At 45.0% G+C, this 20,894-nt stretch overlaps 1 protein-coding gene across 1 annotated transcript; it reads left to right on the top strand.

Annotated features, from left to right (window-relative positions):
• The first annotated feature begins 1,503 nt into the window (after positions 1 to 1,503).
• Positions 1,504 to 20,243, top strand: ZDHHC15 (zinc finger DHHC-type palmitoyltransferase 15). Its single transcript, XM_031045281.2, has 11 exons — positions 1,504 to 1,658; positions 5,270 to 5,296; positions 7,075 to 7,169; positions 8,241 to 8,361; positions 9,170 to 9,239; positions 9,848 to 9,880; positions 10,924 to 11,044; positions 11,839 to 11,971; positions 12,491 to 12,617; positions 13,492 to 13,601; positions 15,506 to 20,243. Exons 1-11 carry the CDS (start codon positions 1,511 to 1,513, stop codon positions 15,574 to 15,576), a joined length of 1,056 nt encoding a protein of 351 aa, XP_030901141.1. The 5' UTR covers positions 1,504 to 1,510; the 3' UTR covers positions 15,577 to 20,243.
• The last annotated feature ends 651 nt before the right edge of the window (positions 20,244 to 20,894 follow it).

Here is a 20,894-nt window from a genome sequence, read left to right on the forward strand (position 1 = left end):
AGACTCTCTTTTTACAGGGATTCACATGGAAAAGACGAGGGGTGATTTGGTGATTGTCTTGGGTTCAGCAGTAGCAGTCAATTTTCTCCTTAGTAGCTGGTGCAGTGCTGTGGTTTTGACTTTCAGCCTGGGAACAGCGCTGACAACACTGATGTTCACTCTGACCAAGGACTTCGTGAGTCTCATGCTCTGCCAGTGAGAAGGGGAGATTGGGAGGAAGCAGGGACAAGACACCTGACTCAGGCTAGCCAAAGAGGTATTCCATACCACAGCACATCATGCCCAGGGAGGTAACTGGGAGTTATCTGGAAGGGCGCTCTCTCTTCTGATTGGGCTCCTTTTGGTGGGTGCTATCGTATTCTCTTCCCTTGTTATTTCCCTTATCATTATTATTATTGGTGGCAGCAGTTATTTGTGTTATACCTTAGTTACTGGACTGCTCTTCTCTCAATACATGGGAGTTACATTCTTTTTATTCTCCTCCCTATCCCTCTGGGATTGGGGGGGGAAGGAAAGAAAGAGGTGGGGTAGGGAGTAGAAACTGTGTGGCTGAATGGGTGTAAACCACGACAGTGATTCACATGGAAAAGACGAGTTACTCCTGGGGAGATTCTGACTGGACACAGAGGCGAATTGTCCACAATGAGAACAATTACCCACTGGAATAATCTCCCCAGGATATTGGTGGGTTCCCCAATGTTGGACACTTTTAAGATTCAGCTGGACACAGAATCACAGAATCAGGCAGGTTGGACAGTCATCAAGTCCAACCATTCCCTCAGCACTAACCCATGGCATCTACACAGTGTGTGAACACTTCCAGGGATGGTGATTCCACCACTGCCCTGGGCAGTCTGTTCCAATGCCTGATCATTCTCTTGGTGAAGAAATTTGCCCTAATATCCAATCTAAACCTCCCATGGCACAGCTTGAGGCTGTTCCCTCTTGTCCTGTCACTTGTTACTTGGGACAAGAGACCAGCCACCTCTTTGCTCCGTCTTCCTTTCGGGTAGTTGTAGAGAGACATGGTGCTGGGACATTTAGTCTAGACCATAGAACCATAGAATGGTTTGGGTTAGAAAGGACTTTAAGATCATCTAGTTCCAAACCCCCTGCCCATGAGTTGGGACAGAGCTCATGCTCTGCTTAGAAAGATTGGACCAGATAGATGATCCTTGAGGTCCCTCCAACCTGGGATTCGATGACGATGATCAAAGATTCAGAAGGCAGAGGAAGGACATCAGAGCCATCAGACACGTGGAACACCACAGGGATGCTACTGTAGAGGGAAAGGCTGGTGGATTTCCAGCTGGGAAGGGAACACCTCATCGCCGTGTGCAACTGGACACCGAGCATCGCACATCAGCTTGAACTGGGACGAACTGGGAGGCACTGCGCCGCCAGGGGGCGCCGAAGCGCCGCGCCGCACCCAATCCAGAGCCACCGCTGCCCTCCAGGCTGCTCAATCGAGCGCCATCGTCCCCCCCTCCCTGCTCAGCCCGAGCAGCCGATGGCCGTTGCGGCCCCGGTGTGGTGGAAGATGGCTGTGTCGCGGTGGCTGCGGTGCTGCCAACGAGCCTTCGCCTGGCTGCCCGTCCTGATCATCACCCTCGTCGTGCTCTGGTCCTATTACGCCTATGTCTGCGAGCTGTGCCTGGGTGAGTGCTCGGTGGGACGGGGGTGCTGCGTGAGGCCGGGATGGGGCAGGGGGCAGCGGGGGCCTGTCCTGCCCCGGGGCCGGACGGTGCTGGAGCGGGTCCGGAGCACGACAAGGCCCCGCTGCCCCTGACCTGTGGTAAGGGCGAGTGTCCGGAGGTAGGAGCTGTTTCCGTGCTGGGATACACCAAGGCCAGGTTGGACGGGGCTTGGAGCAGCTGCTCTAGTGGAAGGTGTTGGAACTGTGGCAGGGGCTGGAACTGGATGAGCGTTAAGGTCCCTTCCAACCCAAACCAGTCTGGGATTCTATTATACATGACCCTGGTTGGGTGGTAATGAAGTGATGCGGTGGGTGGGAGGAAACACCCTGGTACAGGTCAAGGCCGTTGTGGGGTTACTTAGTGGGGTTTCTATAGTGTGCTGCCTTGGCTTTCCATAGGATTTGTATCCTGGCAGGGCTGGACAGGTCTGTGGGTTCCTTAGTCACGAGTCCATGTATTGTGTGTTCTCATGTCAGCCGGGGGAAGTGACGTTTGTGAAGACTGGGAGGCTTATACCACAGTGAACAGCCCTGTTGCTGCCATGTGATGTGATTTCTGGTTTAATCAGTAACAAAAGTCATTGTGTTCCCAGAGCTGAAGTCACTTGGTCGTGTTCTGAAAGGGAAATAAAGAGGTTATGCTAAATCACAGTCATGGGTCCAAGAACCTCGTACAGCAGCGTGAAAACCACTGAACTTCAGAAAGGATGATTTTGGTACAGGCTGGTAATTGCATAATTGAACAATTTAACTGTATAGCAAGTACAAACTTTCTTGTGTTTGCCATATTCTGGCTTAGTGTGTGTGCAGAAACCGGTTACTAAAGAAAGGGTTGCAAGGTCTGGTGGAGGTGAAGAGGAAAGCTGGTAGCTTGGACTTTTGCAGTGGTGAGGAGGAGGAGGGTGATGCTCTTCCTCCTGGGGACAGGGTAAGCCAGAGACAGGAAGATAGTGTTCTCCAGGCAGTTTGAGAGGTTTCTATGGAAAGAGCCGGTCTCTGGTGCTGCACATTAAACTTAAATCAGGCTTATTAGGGCTGCCAGTGCAGTGAGACTGTTGTTTCTTAATGGGGACTAAAACACAACGCCTCTTCTTTGATCTGTTTTAATTGGCAGCTCGGCAAACCTCCCAAATAATGACACTGTATTCCATCTCTGAGGTTGCAAGCTGTGTCATGGGATCACAGAATGGCTTGGGTTGTAAGGGACCTTAAACATCATTTAGGCTCTTAGTCTCAGTTTAAAACCCCTTTTCCTTGCTCAGCGGCTGTTGGTCCCAGGGCTGCTCACCTCACACATGGGGCTAATCCACATTAATTAGCCTTAAGTAGCCCAGTGGCCCTCACTGACTGCACCCATGGGCACCACCCACACCCCTCCCATGCTCCCCAGTGCTGCAGCAGGGTTGTTCTGCAGCTCACATTTGTTTCCTGGCTTGACTTTGGACTTGAGGTCCCATCTCCATGAACTTGGGTGGTTTCTTCCAGTAATTCACATGGAATGATAACCCCCAGGTGCATGTAACTGTCAATCAGAACATGTGACAGAGAAAGAGGGTATTTTCCTGAGCTGCTGACAGTCTTTTGTGCTCTGTTTGCAGTGCTGTGCAAGTGCAGTAACATTTAACAGCTGTGAACTCCAAGTCTCAGTGTAGCTATCAGAAAAGACTCAGCTGAGCGTGTGGTTTGGGCCTCTGTTGTTCTGCAAGTGCTGCTTGAGCTGGCAGGAGCTTATCTCCCTGCCTAGAATCACAGCTCAGAATCACTCCCTTGCCCACTCCCGTCTGTTTCTTTGCCCCATCTTTCTCTCTCGTGCATTTGCTTTGAGTCTGGAGGAGGTTTTCTGCACAGAAGTGAAATGACGACGTTATTTTAGGGCTTGAGCAGTAACTCTTGGCATATGCAGTTGCTTGAAAACCATCTCTGAGGACATTCTCTCTCTTTGACATTTCTAGCATAGGAAGGCTTCCTCATGTTTTGGCTTCCTTTATTACAGGTTTCCATTGTGTTTTGCCAGTTCATTGTATATTCCCATTGCGAGGGTGTAAATAGATGGTGTTTGGATACTTGATTTTCATCTTCAGTAGTGCAGGCTGCTGTGGATTGAGAGTGATGTGGAGGTGAAGTCTTGGAGGTGGCTCATGACAGTGGGTTTTAAACTTTGAGTGGTATGGTCAGCAAGCAACACTCCAGAGGAGGCTGTGATTTCATGTCTGGTTGGTGGATGCTGCCACAGTGAGAACCATGACCCAGAGTCCTGCAATAAAACCTTTTGTGTAGTCTCTGTGTAAGGGTTTGCTCTTTTCCCATGTAAAATCCTTGGGAAGGCCATGCTACAAGGGTCACATATACTTCAGGAGGGGACCAAGCAGTGTTTGTGAAGAGTTGTACTTTTCATAGTTTGATTTGCAGCAAACCAAAGGAAATCTAAATGCTTCCTAACAGCCTCCCCCATCTGAAGTTGAGCACACAGAGACATGGCAAATATTTGTTCTCTTTTCACATGCATTGTTGTGTATCATAGAGCTGGGAGAGTGAAATAGTTTGTTAGCAGGGTTAAAAGAAAAGCTGGTTTCATTAGCAAGAGTGGGGCCTCTTGTGTCCTGCTCTGATTTACCTTTTCCAAGCTTGTTGTTCAAGTAAGGTGATAGAGTCTTGAAGAGTAAAGTCTCTTCCCAGGCACTGGCTGCACACTGGAAGTGAAGGGCTGTGCAGCCCAACAGAGCCACTGGTGGGGTCACCACTGCTGAGTGCAGTCTCATGCATCTTTTAAGTCTCATTTTTGTCAGATTACTCTGCCTCTGGTTCAGTTACAACCATTAGATTCAAGGCTCAATATAAGGGGCTCCCATCCTGAGAACAGTCTTTGTCTTCCAAGCAGTATTCTGTCAAGAAACCACAGAACAGCTCCATTTTCAGTTCAAGATGTCTTTTCCTTGTCAGTTAAACTTGGATGATGGCTTTTAAAAGGATCAGTAGCAGCAAACACTGAGCAATGTATCCTTTGGGGTTGCTCTAAGTGGTTCTGTTAGTAGGGACTGTTCCTATGATTATGGTGAGGTTGGGAGGGGTTGTAAAAACTCCATTAGTGGGAAGTGTAAAAATAATGGGATCATTAGAGTGTATCCTTTGCTGCTGACTAAGAGCATTTGTAATTTATGCTGGTGCAGAAATGCATCAGGGCACTGCTGCTGTGGGGGATCAAGCTACAAGTATGTGCTTGTAAGTACATGCACAAGGGACAGTTGCTAGAGGAGCCCTGGTAATGGTGCCACAGTGGATTGTCTTTGTCTTATTTCCAGTGTACAAATATAAGAAAATCTATTTTGTAACAAGGGGAAATAAATCATAAGCAGCAGTTATGGAACATCTTGTGGGTGTCATTTGCATGGGCAGAGGAATTGTAACAGATGCTTTTGACTTGGTGCTAAACTTTGGGCTCTCTTTTTGTCTGTTGAATTTGAAGGGTTTTTTCCCCAAAATGGCTGTATTTCAGGTAGAAATGTTATCTATTTGTCACAGGCTTTTCTGGGAATCCTCTTTGCTCTGTTTACACGTGTTTCTTTTCTCTTACAGTGACTCTGAGCAACCCAGTAGAAAAAGGTATGTGCATGCAGTTTGCTGCTGACATTCAGTGCTTGTGTAAAAAGATTCACAAACGTGCCAGGTAAAATAGCAAAAGCAATTTCTGTCGGTTTTTTGATACCTATGTACCCTTTCAGTGTTTCCTGGCTGTAATTTCACACTCATGAAGCACACAGCATGCACTGTGAGACATGCTGTAACTTCTGGGTGTATTTGAAATGCCCCAGTTTAGTCTTGGTATAAGAGAAGAACTCGAAAAGGCCCCAATCCCCTTTTTCAGGAAAAGCTGTATATGTCTGTGTACACCCATGTCCCACCAGCAATGCCAGCTGATGCTTTAGAGATACTCCACATTGCTGCATCAAGTAAATTCTCTTTCCATTATAGAGCTGTCCTAATAGTTGAAACTGTTACAGAGGAACTGTAGGAAGCATGCTATTAATGATTGCTCAACAGAAGGGAATTATTAGCTGCCTAATCTATCAGTGCATCTCCAGGTGAGCTTCCTCTAACATGCTGCTGTGTTGCTTTATCAACAGAATTAAACCTTTTGCAAGATTTATCTCCTTACATATTAGTGTAGAAATGACTGAGCTCCACCTACATGTGGTATAGGGATAGCATCTCAAACTTGAGAGCATGCTAATGAATTGAATTGCAAATCATTCACACAACCCATCGTGTTTCTTGAGGCGTATCAGATCATCATCCATCCCCCTAGAAGGTCTCAAAGCTGTGTCTGGTCTTTTTACCAGTTATGTTTTCACACAGACACTTGCCTGAGAAGTTGCTTGGGTTTTAGACTTCTCTAGTCTAGTAGTCACTAGTAGTAGTTACTTTAATCTTAATTTCTAGAATTTGAAACTTAAATGAAATGGGGGGAAAACTGTGTTGTTATTGCTATTAAATGGTGTGTTTGAATAAAACTATGGTAGCTGTTTGATAATGTCTTATTGAGTTGAGTATTAAAGAGAGATTAACCACATGGTCTGTGTAGCTGTAGGTTCGCTGTCCTTTGGCTTTCTAAACTTCAGTATGCCTTCTTATGGCCAAAGGCTTTGAAATGCATTTTGAAATGAGATGAGTCTGCATGCTGGTTTACATGTGATAATCTTGTGTCTGGTGGATTACAGTTCTTCCTCAGTAATCACAAGACCCGTTTGGCTCAATTTGAGGGATGTTGGCCTGATTTGTTTTATGATATCAACTGTGGTAAATCTAAAAGATGTTTAAGAAGAGATGTGATTATTTTTCTGGTGATGTAAAGCTGTCCTGGAGTGTTTCTCAGCTCTCAAGTAGTGAAGAATGCACTGCACGAGTGGACAATACCCTTATAATATAGTACTGTGCTTGTAGGTGCATTTAGTAGCAACTGAACCCCAAATGTAGAGATGCTGGAGTATTGCAGTATTAACCTGTGTGCTGCTCAGCAACACCCAGTTCTGCTTTGCTTATGCCTGGGATATGGGGAGAAGCAGGAATCCTGTCCTTCCCAGTGATGTCTCTTATAGCTGTATTCTTACCCATGGAATCAGATCAGGTGGAGAAGGGAGAGGCTTGTGAGATAGATGACCCCTAACTGCAGCCACAGAACTCTGAAATGCCACTGCCCCACCACAGGATTTAGCTCTTATCTAATACTGGTCAGTGCTGCAGAACTTCTCCTGTATTTTTAGGTCATTGTTATGAAAGATTGGAATGATGCCCATCATGAATGAAACTTTTGCTTAAGAAATCATTGTTCTGTTTCTGTTTTTGTTTTGTTTGTTGTTTGTTTTGTTTTTGTTTCTTTTTAGTGGCCTATCTTATAATATTCCATATTATCTTTGTGCTCTTTGTGTGGACATACTGGAAGTCTATTTTTACTCTCCCGGTGCAGCCAGGTAAAAAGGTAAGAGCCCAAGCACTTGTCATTCATTGCAGAATGAAGCAGTTGTTCTAGTTGATCTGAACAACTGGTTGCATTTCCTAAAGAGATGGAAAATGACCTGGAGTTCTCCATAAAAACTGAGTAACTTACTCCTTCGAGAATCCTGTAATGCCCCAAAGAGCATGATTTAAATCAGAGACAGTGTTGCCTTCTAAAGGTCTTTCAGGAGCTGGTAGGAGTTTTCATGTTGAGAATAACAGGACTGATAATGATTAACTTACATATTTATAGTCACTGATCTCTAAGCATTTACCAAGTTGCAAGCCAAGTCCTGAGCACCTTCCCTCTGCTGGCTTTACTGCAGCTCCTGAGTAAGAACCTTCAGTTTGGTTGTCACTCTTCATGGTGTTCAGCATGTTTAATGATTAATAGTTTAGTGAAGGGTTTGCTATTGTTCTCTAACATAGGTGGCTTAGTTTAGGACAAGGGTATGATTTAGTGGTTTGAGCACAGGCAGACGTTTGTTTCAGTTCTTTTTCTATTGAATAGTTACTTTTTCATGTTCAGATTGGTGGATTTTTTTGCATTTAGTTTTACCTCCCTCTGAAATACTGATAGAACACTGTGTTGGAGCAATGGCGTGAGGCTGGTGTTTGTGTGGCACTCCAGATATACTTGCCTGGGATCACATCTTAATTACAAGAATGTAAATGTATGAAAAACAGCTAATCCCAGTTTTAGAAATACAGAATTATGGTTGGGACAGGTTCTTGCTCACAAGGGAAGTGCCTGAAGTGACCTTTTCATGGTCAGTAGTGTTCTTCATGAGAAAGAGTAATCTAAGGCAGCAGTAGTAGCACTTCTAGTATGTTGTTTTGTGATGCTTAATTTCCCTTTCCTGTTTCTTACTAATGCATCACATCCTAATCTGGCTGTCCAGCATTTACTGTCTCTTCATCTTCTTAAAAGCATTTTCACATTAGATTAATCTCATTAGAAGGAGTGGGAGGGAAAATGTTGCCAAATCTGCCTGTGTTTGCAATACTCCCTCTGCTACCCATGGGTGACTGCTCCTCTCATTCCCTCTCCCAGTACCACATGTCCTATGCTGACCAAGAGCGGTATGAAAACGAAGAAAGGCCAGAGGTGCAGAGGCAGATTCTGGCTGAAATCGCGAGGAAGCTGCCGGTGTACACGAGGACAGGGAGCGGAGGTGAGCGGAGCAGTGGCTCTGTGCTCTGCAGTGGCCTGTGCTGGCAGTGCAGGTGACACTGCTGACACACAGGGTGTTCCTAACACCACTGCATGTGCTGAGTGACTCTTGTGTGAATAATTGTAAAGCCTTTTCGCTCGGGTTTTATGTTTGGGAAAACAAAAAAGCCCTGAATATTCATCTCAATGGAGCACCAAGTGCTGCCTTTGAGAAGCAATAGGTTCCCCTTTGTATTTACCATTCAAATGCCTACATGTGCTGTCTGCCTTTAGTAATAGAATGACAAAATCAGCAGTTGTTTTAGTTGCAGTGAAGTCCAGGTAAGGGCTGCAGGACAGAATTCTGTGGGCAGATTTCCGGGTCCTATTTGGTGATTAAATGCACGCTGTGCTCCTTTCAAAGCTTAACAGAAACCTGTGTTCATATTGGAGGTGCTGCCCTCTTTGTTTCTATTGCCAAGCCAAAGAATTTTGCAGTAAAGTGCTGCTGTACAGGCAATTATCCATATGGAATGTAATAAAGTCGTAGTACATGTGAAAGCCAGCGAGGTGTATACAGTTCTGCTTTATCACTTTGAAGCTGTTGTATGCTTTGCAAGGAGGATTGTTCTTTACATTTACAGGCCTCCACAACAATTATGAACTTTGCTTCGCTGATTGCAACCTGGCAGCACAAATCAGCTGCAGATGGGCTGATCTTTTGAAATGATAGAGGAAAGAATATGAATCGTTAGGAAATGGGGGGAATGTTAACTAATGTGGGAAAAGAACAGCTTTGTTACTCAGTATTAATACGTTTCTGATTTCAGGTATTCGGTTCTGTGATCGGTGTCAGCTGATAAAGCCTGATCGTTGTCACCACTGTATTGTTTGTGCCATGTGAGTTACTGGATGGTTTGTCTCTGAAGTGAATAATCAACACTAAGTTATGTGAATGGGCTGGGCCTCTACACATACAAGTAGCCTTGTACCTCTGGGCCAGCTGCAGTCCGCAGAGCAGTGGCAGTGTGTGACAGCACTAGCAACAACGTTTCTGTCTGTGGCCCTGAAGCGTTTGCAGTTCCCATACCTTGCAAGTGCATCAGTGTTAAATTGCTAGAAAGCAATGCCAGTAAATGAAAATCCACTGATTAACCTGGGCAGGTTAAAATAAAGTATGATCTGCCTTTTTTTAATATATATTTAGTTTGTTTGAATATTCCAGACCTTTACCTGTGGTGTTTTCTAAAGATTATAAGCCTTATACAGCAGAAATCATTTTTGTGTTGTGTTACCTTGCAGAGTACCAAGGACATTGGTTAATATTGAAAAAGTAATAAATATTCCATCTTAAAGTGGTACCTACCTTAAAAATGCCCAGAGACTGCATCACCCTGAGTTTGTGTCATGCAGGAATCTCAAGAATCTGAGGCTTTCGCTATTGATCTGCAGTTGGCACTTAAATACCACACAAAAACCTTCAATTTGTCTTTTTTATCCCTTTGCAGATGTGTGCTAAAAATGGATCATCACTGCCCATGGTATGTCCTGGATACTGGCTTGTAGTTTGCTGAAAAGAGAGGCTGTTTGAATGGATTTCTTCCAGAGAATAGTGTCTTTGTGCCTCTTTCACTTTAGACCATGCACCTCTTGATGCTGGGAAAGTTAGAAAATAGCTACACTCTGAAATAGCCTCAAAGTGTTTGATGTTTTGAAAGCCAAATCATTCATGGTTGTTCCATGTGTGTAAAAGGGCTGTTATGTTGACAGAGTTTAAAACCCAACTGCTAATCCACTCTTTGACTGTAATTCCCATTTTAAAAGGACTTCAGTATAGCTTTTGACTTTGGGTCTGTACTGGTTTCAGCATGCAGTTGGTGGTTGCTTTCAGCAATCCTATTTACTGCCTGCACCCGTGCGTGTTCAGAGACAGCATGTGTAGAACGGTGCATGGCTGAATTAAGCTTTATACTTTTGGAGAATCCCTGCTGCTGGATTTCTTAAACCTCTCCTTTCCTTTAAAAAGGAAGATTTCAGAAATCAGAAGCAACACAAACCTGTCCCCCCGAACCTCCCTGATCATCCTGAATTGTAGAGGGGCTTTCAAGTCTGGGTTTGAGACAAACACCTGCTATTACTGCCTGCATTCCCTTGCTCTTTTGGGGAGTTGTCCTGTGCATGGAGAAGCATAAATCAAACCTGGGGTTGGTTGCTCTGTGTGTGAATCTGACTGCTGGGTTTTGCAGATGAATAAAGTAACAGAGAATCCCCCCAGATCTGATTAACTTTGCAGACAAGAAACAGCTGTGAGTAACTGGAGCTGCCAGATTTACCGGTGGGACCAACATCAGAACAATTCCAGAGCACAAACTGTGCTTTTCCCCTGGCACAGCAGGAAGTCTGCGAGTGGGAAGCAGAGACTTCAGTTCTGTTTCACACTGACCACTAAGGGGAGCTCTTCATTGATGAGATGCTGATGTGCTATCAAGAGGCTTTGATAACCACCCCCCCAGATTGTAGTCCTCATTGTGTTACAAGTGTGTGCTGTACGTTCCCTGATTGCAACTTTGCTTTTGTTCTCTAGGGTGAATAACTGCATTGGATTTTCTAACTACAAATTCTTCCTACTCTTCTTAGCCTACTCTTTGTTGTATTGCTTGTATATTGCTGCCACAGTCTTCAAGTATTTCATTAAGTACTGGACAGTAAGTCACAAACTTTGGTTACTCTTTTGTATCCTGTGCATCTCGTGGGGTTTAGTCCTTCTTACTACCTCTTTTGTGTCAGTCTATGGAGGTTATTTCTTCTCTAAGGCATTTTCCTGGGCCCCTTTTCTGAGTTTAACTCCCATTGTATGTGTGAAATGCACAGAGTGAGAAGCAAATAGACTTCAGGAGTTTCAGGTTTTAGAGTGAGCTCTAGCCAAGAAGTCACATCCTTTTCCTCTTCCTGTATTTGCACGGATGGATCTCAGAGTCTTTGGTATCCAAGCAGAACATCCTGGCAATGATCTGTGCATATTCCCTGAATAATATCGAAACATCTTGTTCATTTCCTAATCCCTGTATGACTCCTTTCTCAATTTAAAAGTCGACTGAAATGAAGTACACTTCTTACCCAGTTATCCATTATTGTTTGTACACAGGCAATGCCAACAGGCAGCCCCAATAAGAGCATGGCCTTCAGTCTGTAGGTTTTTGTGTCCTTTCTGCTGCTGTGTGTGACTGTGCTTAAGTAACTTAACTTTGCTGTGCATTAGCTTATTAATATTCTGTTGTTTTACTGGGTAGTCACTCAAAACCCCCACTGCTTTGGCTACAGGAGGGGAAATGAGCCAGATAGTTTGTCTCTTCTGGCTTTGCTCTGTAAGGTGTGATATTTGTGCACACAAGTTTGAGAACTCCAAGCAGCACTTTCAGAGGATCTCTCTAAGAACTAAGACTCTCCAGCTTTTATTTGTTCCTATCACTCACTTGTTTTGTGTTGTTTTTCTTTGCAGGGTGAGCTGACTAATAGACGTTCCAAATTTCACGTCCTTTTCCTCCTCTTTGTGGCGGTCATGTTCTTTGTAAGCCTTATGTTTCTGTTCGGCTACCACTGCTGGCTCGTTAGTAGGAACAGATCCACTCTAGGTAAGGCTCTTGGGTCTTACCCTCTGAAGTAAGACACACCAAAAGTCCCATTGGTTTTGAGGGGAGGAAAATACGAGACCTTGGCACAATGCTGCAGAAATATGTCACTTCAAATGAGGTGTTTATAGGGGGTGTGAATAACGGCTTCATTGGGGAAATGACAGCCTTAAGTGTAAAAGTCTGATTATAACAAGGTTATGCATTTGTACAATGGTATTTGTGAACGGTGAACGGTGAGTGAAGCTCACTTTTACCTCTGCTCCCTGGATTAAACGCACTGTGGGTCAGTTTGGCTGTTCCATGTGGTTCAGTTGCAAGACCCAACTCCTCCCTTCAGTGTGAAAGTCCTCCTAGACCTGCAAAATGAAGAAGTGTTATTGTCAAACTTTGTATCTTTGTCATGCTAGTTGATAACCTGTTAGACCCTGTTGCTTGTACAGCCTACAGCATGCACAATCCTGTTTCACAGTGTTTGCCACTGAGTTTCATTGTTTTCACTGATACTGTGTCTGTGTGCAGAGGCTTTCTCAGCTCCTGTGTTTCAAAACGGCCCAGATAAAAATGGCTTCAATCTTGGCTTCGTAAAGAACCTTCAGCAAGTGTTTGGAGAAGAAAAGAAGCTCTGGTTGCTACCCATTGCCTCTAGGTAAGGAATAATCAAGTCAGTGCTGAGTTCTAAATGTTCACTGCTGCCTGTTTTCCACTTTTAAGTATAGTTAAAGGGAAAGGATCAGCACAAAATCCTTTCTGTTCATGAGAGGCAGTGCTCAACTACTTTCAGAGGCGCATTATAGTGTGTGTAGTTATCACAGGAGGAGCAATTAAAGCATCAGAGGAAAAAGGCTCTTCACTTCAGAGTTCCTCTGTGCTACTGGGTGTTAGGGAATGCAGTGGGCACTCATCAAGCTCCAACAGCTGGGGTTTAACTTTGTTACTTGTTATGTGAATTTGAACATGCTCTCAGACTCTTGTTTGACACCCGGATACAGGTTTCTCTTTGGCAGAGTGTACAGTTTAAGTCAGAGGGAAGTGTCTCTTTTGTCTTTCAGTAACATCTAACTAAGATTGTGGCCATTTTCAATTGGGTATCATTCAAACACAGAGTGCAGTTTCTGCCCTCAAGAGTCTGTGATATAAATTGGTAAGATTTACACCTTAGAATTTATACCTTAAATTGCTCCTTCCACATAACTGCTTTCCTTAGTTCCTCCCTCACTACTTTTTTCCCTGTATCAAGTTGGGCACATTGAAGTTTTGCTAAAACTTAATTCCAGGCTATGGGTTTGAACTTTTATTCTCCAGAGAGCCTGAAGGAATTGAGGGCCACAACTCACCAGTAAAACTTGGTATCTGGGCTGCCACAAAATAGAAACCTGGTACTTGTCAAAACTTGATTTTAAGTAAAGATGGGAAATAGAGGTGACAGAAAACACTGTCTGCAGATAAGATGTGTAGACATTGTCATCCCTCAGAGCTTCTGGCTGCTTTTCACAGTGTCTTCCTCTGCCTTTTCCATGCAGCCAGGGCGATGGGCATTTTTTCCCCATGAGAGCTTTGTGTGAAGCTCAGAATCCTCTCCTAGCAAATGAAGAGCAGTGGGAAGATGATGGAATGGATGAAGAACCTGATGGTAAGCTACCAGTGAAGGGAGTTGGTTATATCTCCACCTGCAGTGACAAATGCATGCATTATGAGAGCTAATCAAAAGCTTGTGCTGGCTTAATCAGCTCCAGCTTGACCAAGAATCACTGACCAGGAATGACCCCTCCTTCCTTCCAGAGAAGAATTACTGTGCTGTGAGCAATTCTAGGTGAACCAGCATATTTGTACATTGGGTTAGACCAGCTTCTGAAACATAAAACACACCTTTTATGCCATGGGGCATGTGTCCTGTTAGGAAAAAAACCCTTTCTGTGTATATCCATTCACTGATGATTTTTGTTAGGTGGAGCCAAGCTTACTTTAATGACTCTACTGTTACATGTCTCTGTGCTTTTACCATTTCATATAAGGAGCAGAATATTGTGGGGAGGTTTTTGTTCCATTTCTTAGCCAGAGACTGGAAACATTTGCTTCCACATTCATGGTAATCTGGATATTTTTCAGATTTATTAATGCTCATCCTATTGAAGGTCTGAAATGTTCCGTTAAAACAGAAGGATCTTGTCTTTGTGGCTTTAAAGCTTGTGATGCAGTTATGAATAGGTAAAGCCAGTAATGGAGTAATCTCAGTTTACCAACTGCTCTTCAGGTATCTCTGACAAACAGTTGTCTTTATTTGGAATCATGCTTAAAAACACACTCCCACACTTAGTGAAAAATATGTCTCAGTGAGGAAACAGATTTACTTACCTCTACTTTGATTTCTGTTATTATTTCTGTTATTCCTGGTGAAGTTTCCTCCCTTGCCATAGAAAAAGAGACATAGCAGTCTGAACATGCAGTGGTACAAAGCTTGTCCAGGAAGGTCAGTATTCCTTTCTTCATCACCTTTAAACAGCTGCTCTGCAGGGAATGGGCAGGTGATGCTGGGCAGGGTTTGACTCTTAACTGCAGCATACCAGACAATGCACTGGCAGAGCCACTGTGAGTGTGCTGAAGGCTGCTCACCTGACTATGGTGTTGCTGCACCAGTATTTCTCCTTCTTGTCCCAAAAATACATTGTCTGAGAGAACCTGAAAGAAAACAGTGTCCCTCCTGGAGGCCTGTGCTGGCTGTTGACACAGTGAACACAAGAGCCTGTTTGCAGGGGAGGATGCAAACCTGGCAGCTGCTCTGGTAAACGTGGCAGGAACGACTCTTGCCACTTGGAAATCTGTTCAGTGATTCATGAAGAGTGTGGGAAGTTGCAGATACAGGCTTGAAAGAAACCGAAGTTGTGAACAGCCAACAGCCAGGAATAAATGGCATAACTTGTAATGCTACTCTTATAATGAATTTATTTATTTATTCACTGTGGAGAAGCTTTGGTACAGGAACAGATGACACAGCTCAAGAAAGATGCTGCTACCAGAGTGTTCACTGCTCTGTAATCTGGCCTGGCTTTCCTAACAGCAGGGTGATGCCCTGCACACAGACAGTGTCCACCTCACTCCCCAGGAAGTGTTTTCCCAGTGGAGTGTGACTGGAAGTTTCAGTCCCAGTGGAGGTTCAGGAGTTTCCTCTGCTGCTCCACTTGCAGGAGGTGGAACAGTCAGGGAATCCTCCCCTCTCTTTGCTGGGGCTGTTGAATAACTGCACTGTGTGGCAGTGTGCTGTACCCCAGTGCCCAGCCTGGCACACCAATAGGGCAACCCTAGATTTTCCCTAATGGGCTTCTTGCATATTGTAGATGTGATTCCATTTTCTTCCACTGAGAGAAAAACCCCGAAGTATATTTACTGTAGGTAGTGGGGATTGAATGGTGCCATTCTGTGGAGGGACTGAAACCTGTCATTCCACATGGTATGGAGATATCCCAGTATAGATGAGACATCTATAGTGCCCATCGGGTCAGCACTTACAGCTGCACATTTTCTGTATGTGTATTCCAGCTTCCCTCTCAGGAGTCAGCGTCCGGGACTTCAGTTCTGAGGGACAGAAAACAAGTGGATCTTCAGGATGAGAACATCACGGAGCATCATCTGATTGGAATCTGCATTCCAGAGTGCTTTTCCAGGAATCCTGCCATCCAGATGTCTCAAGGCTTTCTAAGTTTTAAGTTATGGAGTGAACAGAACAGTTTTATAAAGGGATTGTGGCCAACCAGCTTTGGCCTGCTCTTTGTTTTATAAAAACTCTATATTTTTTATTCACAATAGGTGTACAAATACTGACCTGAGCGCAGTTCAAAGGCCTTTTCGTTTTGCAGACATCAGGGACTCGAGCTCTTGAGGTTCTTCGAAGCCATAATGCTCTTGGGGATGGTGTTTATCATGAGACTGATTCTCCAGCCTGCTCTGACAAGTGGCATCTTCTGACACCTTTAAAGTTCTGAGTCAGTTCAACTCCGTGAGAGACGAACCCACTGAAATTTGGCACTAAATTGACAGTTGGAGCTAAGTGTGTTGAAAGACAAAGTGCTGAACATGCATTATACATGTGCAGCTGCGCATGAAACTAGAACACATTGCCAGAACCGAGAGTCAAGAATATTGTGGCCGTGGGAGGGTGTAATTGTCTTAGAGTTTCAACGTCCTTTATGCCCAGTCCTACTTGCAGGCACCTAAAATGCAAAAGGGACCTGTGGACAGTAGAGTTTGTGTTAATTCCTAGGGCTGCAATACCAGCTCATCCCTGGACCAGTGTTTGATGGACATTCGTGTGTTTGTGGAGTCAGGGGAAGGTGTAAACTCTGAACGTGTGAGTTAGAAATGCACTGAGAGCTTCACCCCAGCAGCAGAGTCTGGAGTTTACACCTCACAAGGGTGGGTTTAGTCCTGTAATGCTGAACAGCCAATGCTTACATTGAACATTTTCAAGCTTCTCCCTATGTACATGGGCTGGTTGGTGGTTTGAAGGGTTTTCAGCACTGAGGTGATTGGGGTTTTTCTTCCTTCAGCTCCATTTGCAGTCAGGGATGTACCACTGGGTTTAGTCTGTGGACTGGAACTGAGGATTTGCTGCAGGATTACACACATTTTTCTACACCCGAGTTTTTTTTATCTGCATGATTCAGAGCTGGCAGCTCCATCACTCCTGTGAATTAGGTGCATGCTTCAAGTATCAGTAGACTGCTTTTAGGATCATTGGTTCCCAGTTTTGTGTTTGTTTATCAGCTCATTGTGTTGACAGTGACTGCAGCAGCAGTTGTGCATGTCAGGAGAAATTGCCTGATAAGTATCTGGTGACAAAGGCACTGAGCCCTTTTCCTGTTTGCTACTGCTACTGGTGGAAATGTGTTTATGAGGCAGGAGTCTTGCAGGTTTCCTGTCCACTGGAGTGGATGTTTAACTCCCTGGTGTAAACCATGCCCTGCACCACAGGTATTTCACACATCAGCCTCTGTAGTTGGGTATAGGACATGCAGTGACCTCAGTACAACATCAGTTCAGGACAGGCTCACCCAGGCTGAGTGTGGGTGATGCTGACTTCTCAGAGCCACAGGGAGCAATCTGGGTGTTCCTGTTTCAGCCCCTCTAACCACATCTGATGGATGTTTCTGTCAAATGGCTGTTGAGTGCTGAAACTGCTTTTCTTGTCAGTCTAAACCTGCATTGCTAATGTAAATCTCTTGGAGGACCCTGACCTGTGTTTGATGAAAGATGCGGTAGAATTAATCACCTCGTTGCTAGCAAAACATGTTCTGGAGGGGGCTGTTGAGAGGAGGATGGCAGCTAAACACAATAGGAAATGTGTAGGAATTTAGCACCCACAGAGGTGCCATTTGTGCCTTTTAAAACTCACAATTCCTCTTACACAGTAACAGGAAGATGATCTGGTGACCTCCTGTTTCATTCTGTCAGCTGAAGTGTGGTTTGAAGACAGGAGTATGAGCTGTGTCAGAAGCCGTGTGGATTTACAGGAGCTCTCTGAGCAGGTTCCTGTGCCCTGGCTGGATTTGTTTCTGGTCCCAGCCATGTCATTGTTCCAGTGCTGGGTCTCTGCCAGGCAGCAGCAGCACAAGAGCTGCCTCCAAGGTGTGCAGGCAGCATTCCTTCCTGCTGGCTGCAGCACTGCTCAGGAGGTAGCAGAGGATCGGTGTTTGTCTTATTGTTAAAACAGATGTCTTTGTGGTGACACAGCTCTCCTGCTCAGTTAGAAACAGCTTTAAAGGTTTCTGAGTGACTTAGAAACGTTAATTGCAATTAGTTATGCCTGGTTTTCCCCTTTCCTTAACAGCAGCTCCACCTCACTTGGTCCAGGTAGAAACAACAAATAGTTTGAGAGCTTCAGAGCCGCTTCACATCAACAGTCACACGTCGGGGTTGGAAAACTCCAGAATGAGCCAGGAAACAAACACAAAAGTGGTGTAAAAATGAGGCAGAAGAGCATGTGGGAAACTTGCTGATGCCACAGACACAAGTGCAGGTGGCATGTGCCTCTTGCAGTTGGTGTTCCTAGCCTTTGAAGAGGCTGTTAACAGGGATGTGGGCAGTGTACAGGCAGCAGTTTTGCTCTCGGCCCCTGCTACCCATGCTTTTAAAGCTGGGCTGCCATTTACTTTTTCAATGGACTTTTTTGTTTCCTTAGCTTCCGAAAGCTGCATACAAAGCTTGTGATAAATGCAGGATGTGTAAAGTTCTGTCAGTTATGCCTGGTAAATGCACTGGAAAACAGGAATTCCTCAGGCTGTCTGTAGTCACTGCTGCAGGTAACGAGTGAATATGCACTGCAGTTGGAGTTCAGGCCAAGTGCAGGCTGTTCTGCCTTGCCTGTGGCCTGTTTGGGTTGTATGGCAGCATTTTACAGATCCATTTTATGTCCTTTGTGTGAAGACTTGCTGTGAGCAGCCCTTCTGCATGGATGTGTCTGAGTGAGGAACAAACGCTCTGCTGGGTTTTGCTGTGCTGCCACCATCCCATCCCTGACCTCCAGAATAATGCTCCCAAGTGACCAACCCGCAGGGACCACCTCCTGCTCTCCTCCTTCTCACCCATGTACGTTCAGGTACACTGAACTCTTAAGCAGAAAACATCACATTGATGTTTCTATGGATACTATTGGGTGGGCAAGTCCCCTCCTTGGCCACCGAGTCCTATCCAGGAATGAAGAGCTCCATAAGCTGCACTGCGCTGTCATTCTGCATTGTCTGTTGCTGGGTTGGTACAGTGTTTTTGGAGTAGGATATGGTTATGTTCCATTGCAGAGGAAGCGTCCTGTGTAGTTTTAGTGGGCTGTACCTAGTGCAGGTAGCTATGAGAACCAGGAAGCTTCCCAGCAGCCCTGCAGGGATGTTTACTTCCTGGAGCAAACCAGCAGACTCTATAGACTAGCTGTAGTCATTAGCTCCGAGTGCTGATGTGGACTGAAAGCACAACCTAGTAGTAGTTACCAAACCTGCTGCATAAAGTCTGTAACATAATATGAATGTAAGTGTTGGGGGGGGGGTGTTAAAAAGAATTTACTGTTTCTTCCCCAAAGCCAGAACTAAAGGACGATGTGCTGAGGTGGGTTCAGGGATGTCAGCAGAGCACATTCACTGTAGAGCTGGCTCCATCACAGGAGTGTTCCATCATCAGATGAATGAGGTGCTGCTGACCTTAGCAAGCCACAATTAAGTAACTCAAAGGGTGGGTGACTTGTGTGGTACCAACTGTTGCATTTGATCCATAGTACTTGAAAATACCTTGATCCTGAGATCTTTCCAGTTCTGTCAGGTTGGGGTTTGTTACAGAATCTTACAAACTCATTCTGAAGCCACCAGTTACAGCGTTTCCCTGCGGAGCGGGGTTCGTTAGAGGCACTGGTCTGGTGGAGCTCCGCAAGAGCACTGCTGGTGCTGTTCCTGCTAAATGCTTTATTTCCTTTCCTAGTGATGAGCTCCCAGATCATACCCACTGCCACACAGCTTTATTCTTGTTCCATCTTCCTCTTCCTCCTGAATATATCAGCTAAAATACTGCCAGTTTTCAGCTGTCTATGGTGGGTTTTGGACCCTGTGCAGGTGAGTGGCTGTCACTTCGAGCACTTGTGCCATGTATTTGTACCTAATCTGAATGGCAGGTGTGGGTCTGCGGTTCTCCTCGCTCAGGCTCGGCTTTGCACAGGGCAGTGGGATCCATCTGCCCGTGTTGCTTTTCTCTCTTCCCTAAAAACGTTACTTTCTCCTTTCCTAGCTCCCATTTGGAATGTAAACCTTGTGAGATAAACCCTAAGTTTACATTTCCGAGACCAGCCCGCACGGTGGTGATGCTTTCATGCTGCTTAAAATAGTGTTATTTATTTTTCTCTATGAGGTTTTCAGATGTGCAGCAGCTCGGGATGTGCCACTCTCAGCTGTGTTGTTTCATACCAATTCCTCACTCTTGGATTTACTGGGAAGTGGCACAACAGCTCCACTGATGACATGAGTTGGGTTCAGATTAATGCTGCTGCTGACATTGAGACTTTTGATATCAAATGGGTTTTTACAAAAGCTTTGGATACTCGTTTTTACTGTCTGACAAACATTGCTGTTGTTACGCTTTGTGTATGTTCCACTAGTGTTCTCCTGGTGTTCGTATGGTTTCTACAGGTGAATATCCTCTACGGTCTGCTGTCATTTTCTATTACGGTTTATACAAGAGAGCCTGCACGCTTTGTACTGCACTGCAGGCAAGGGCTGCATTAAACCCACTTTTGGCCAATTTATTATACTTGTGAATGGTTGTTTCTTTGAGGCCTTACACAGCTCAGATCAACTGAAATCACTGCTTGGAGAGGGGAAGGTTCTTTATTTGTGTCTAAACCAGGATTCACCAAGCGCTGCCCCTGATCCTACAAGGTGTTGGTTGGGGCAGCCCAAGCCATTGCATTCCACTCTCCTGGCAAGGTGTGAAGTACTCTGGTGGTGGTGATATCCTGTATTCCTGCACTTCCTACTCTATGGGTGTATTTCAAAACTATTAATGGATTGTCTTGATACATAAAGTATAAGTTATAGTAAGGTGAGACACAAGCCTGTTGTTGTGTCCTCAGTGCTAGGGGATTTAAAGCCAAGAAAGAATTTGGCTGCAGGTTCCTGTTTAATCCGATCCATACGATTACTACACTGAGTCTTTCAGAAGGGCGCAGAGCCACCAGTACCCTGTTTGTCTGTTGGCTCTAAGCCCTGTTGCTCTGTAAATGGAACTAAAAGAATTCAGAGTCCTCTCTTTAGTTCTGGGCCATCATCTAAAGACAAGATTCTGCTTAAGTTTGGTGTGGCTGCTAAGAATGCCACAGTTTCCAGCACACCCCCTTGTGGAAGTGTTGGGAACAGCCACACCAGCTGACCCGGAGTGATCCAAGTGTGAGCACTAG

Source organism: Melopsittacus undulatus, chromosome 6 (assembly GCF_012275295.1).
Source record: "Melopsittacus undulatus isolate bMelUnd1 chromosome 6, bMelUnd1.mat.Z, whole genome shotgun sequence".
In the NCBI taxonomy this organism is placed as follows: Eukaryota; Metazoa; Chordata; class Aves; order Psittaciformes; family Psittaculidae; genus Melopsittacus; species Melopsittacus undulatus.